Source organism: Aplysia californica, unplaced genomic scaffold (genome assembly GCF_000002075.1).
Source record: "Aplysia californica isolate F4 #8 unplaced genomic scaffold, AplCal3.0 scaffold01001, whole genome shotgun sequence".
NCBI lineage: Eukaryota > Metazoa > Mollusca > Gastropoda > Aplysiida > Aplysiidae > Aplysia > Aplysia californica.
In genome coordinates, this window is record NW_004798271.1 from 210,440 (window position 1) to 213,367 (window position 2,928).

Genomic DNA, 2,928 nt, shown 5'->3' on the forward strand with positions numbered 1-2,928 from the left:
GAGAGAGAGAGAGAGAGACAGGCATCATCAGATTGTGCATAAAGAACTTCCTAGCTCTGACACGTAATCCACGATAGCACCATGTCGTTTGCAATACAAACCATGTTAGAGGATTGATTCGTCCGTTGTTAACATTTTGTTGCTATTGTCTTTTTGCCTGAAAGCATATGTGAGGCAGCGTGATGGAATCATGCTCTCGTCAAAATAATCAAAGTGAAGAAACTTACATTTTTCCGCAGGTTTGTGAATTTTTATCAATTTTTTGGTTTTTGGTTCAATACCTTTCATGCCCATTAAAAAACTCATTTCTGTGTGGATTTTTCTGAAAAACGTTGATTAAAGGCACAGAAAATGTAAATTTTCAGTTACCACGGACTCTTAAGCTAAGGAAATAACTTACCTTTGGCGACCATTTTCTCACTAATTTTACCTCTGAAAACAGGTGACCCCCACCTCCTTCATTCACAAATATCTCGACTTGTATTCAAGATAAAATGAGATTTTTTTTCATCCAAATGAAGACCAGTGAACAAGCTTTAAGATGCTACTAATAACTCTACATGCCCCAAAATTGACGAGAGCCTGATTCCACCACGCTGCCTCACATATGTAGCAATAGGTCTGGTATCACATGTGAGTCTATAACATTAATTGGTCGCTTTAAGCACTAAGGTGGCTATCCCGAAAAATGCTGTTATGAGAAAATTGAAGGTAAAGTTTTTGCCCCTTGTTCAGTTTCTTTAAAATACAAGGAGAGTTTTCTCTACAACCAAACAAATATACACACCAATGAAACCAACTTCTCCTATAGGTAGGGCAATATCCACTTTTGGTGCTGGTCAAGATTTCTGGAAACCCCCGAAATCTATGTTAATCCATTTGTCCTTAAAAACATTAACTGTAGCTGTAAATCTGCCTGATATCACACTCTAGTCTAGAACCTTACTTGCCAGTCTGGGCGATATTTAAATTGTAGTAGGTAGTGGGGATCCCCCAGGAAATATTTTTTTATGCCCCGTTTGGAAAACAAACATAATATGTAGGATGGATGTACGAAAATGAAAATGTTCGCCTCTTGGCGATAAACGAGGGCGCTGACTATAAATGAAACTGCCCCCCTCCCCTAAAAGGTGGTTTTAAATGAAAGTGCCCCTCTCACCTAAAAGGTGGTTTTAAAACATCATTGACAGGTTTTACAACTTTTCTTCCTCTCTGTAGGTCTGACAGTTTGTCTGTGTGCCTGTCTTGCTTGCGTCTGCTCGGCATGATAGGGTTAATGTTCTTCTCGTCGTTCAAAGTAAATAAAAGATATATTGATATTCTATCTAGAAGGACGCGTCGTTGGGATTACTTCTGCGAGTGTGTGGGAGAGATAGAGGGCAGCGGTATCGTGTGGACCATCGTCTTCTCCTGCTCTGCAACAGGGTGGTCGCCCTTGATCAACTCCGTGGTCACGTGCTGGTCTACATCCTGTATGACGTAACTTCCGGGCGGGGTGATGTCCCCTATGCGGTGACGTTTGGCCAGGCGGCGTCTGACAGCCACGGGTCTGTGAGGGGAGACGGGTCGCTTGGCCGGGGTCATACCCTCCTCTATGACCGATGTGTTGTTGTTAGCGAACATGTTCTTGCCGTGTAGCGACATAGACTCAGTGGTGGTCGTGTTGTTGTTGTTGTTGTTGTTGTTGTTGCTGTTGTTGTTGGGGGCCGCCTTGTGCTGAGCTCTGCCGACGCCGACGCCGGTCTGGAGAGGGACATCGCCTCCCGCCCCGCGCGGCGTCTGTCTGTCTCCTACTCCGCGGAATGGCACGTATTGTTTAGGGGGCACCACCACAACGCCCCCTGCTCCTTTCCCCCGGGGACTCACCACCTGCACCTGCATCTGCACCTGCACCTGCGCCTTCTTGTTTAGCTGTTTGTGAGCGTGAGTCACCTCGGCCAGGTGCGCGTTGTGAGTTTTGTTGTCCTGTGATGAACCGCCGACAGTGGCAGCGGGGGTCAGTATAGAGCCGTCCATGGATCTGACCACGCCTCGTCGGGCAAGGAGTCGAGTGGCGTGCGTTGATGGAGGTCCGTGTTGATGACCTCCCCGCGCCGTGTGTGACCCGCCGCCATTTTGTGACGTCACGGGCTCCTCGTCGATATTGTTATTGTTGTTGTTGTTGTTGTTATCGCCTCCGTATCGCGGCGTGTGTAGCGGCGTTTGTTGTAGTTCCTTGTAGCTCTTCAGCCGGACACGGTCTGAGGTCTCCACGGACGCCTTACTGCTGTCCAGATCCGAACCCGGGAGACCCACCACTTCGTAGTGCCCCCTACCCCGGCGGTCACGTGGTGCGGCCGCCCGCCTGTGGGAAGATTCCAGAGATAGTTTATCTTCCAGACGAACCAATCGAAGCTGCTCCCTATCTCCCCTGTCCCCCCTCTCCCCCCTGTCTCCCCCCTTCTCCCCTCCTTTATCCACAACCGTCCTATGAGTCTGTCTCTCCGTGTGGTCACCAGATCGAGGACTACCCACACCTCTAGGGGTCACGCCGACAGAGGTCAAGCCTATAGAGGTCAAACCTATAGAGGTCACGGCCGTTGTGGTGACCCCTATGGAGGTGTTGCCCTTGGTGAAGGGTTCCTGCAGGAGGCGCCGCTGGAAGTGCCGGAGGGGCAGAGCACTAGAGTTGTGTCCGGCCTTGCTGTCTGGACGTGTGGTGGCCGAGGACTGGCTGGGGGAACCGCCACTGTTCAGCGTCTCTGTCTTCAGCAGAGGATTTCGGTTCTCCTTCCTGTCGTTCAGATCTTCTGGAGAAGGAAAAGAAGAAAACAGCCGCGGTGAGTTGTAGCCTTAAATACTTACTGAAGTCGTGAGCAACGAGAAGCGTACCGACACAATAACAGGCATGCTATACTGCAAGGAAAATTGTATAGATTTAATAATAAT

General features: G+C 49.0%; 1 protein-coding gene across 1 annotated transcript in view; it reads right to left on the reverse strand.

Annotated features, from left to right (window-relative positions):
• Positions 1–799: 799 nt before the first annotated feature.
• The window catches only part of LOC101851085 (serine/threonine-protein kinase MARK2), a gene marked incomplete at its 5' end in the record, with an annotated part of 16,576 nt that continues 14,447 nt past the window's right edge, over positions 800–2,928 (reverse strand). Inside the window, 1 exon segment of the mRNA XM_013089630.2 lies at positions 800–2,789. Within this exon segment, the coding sequence (XP_012945084.1) occupies positions 1,348–2,789 (1,442 nt within the window).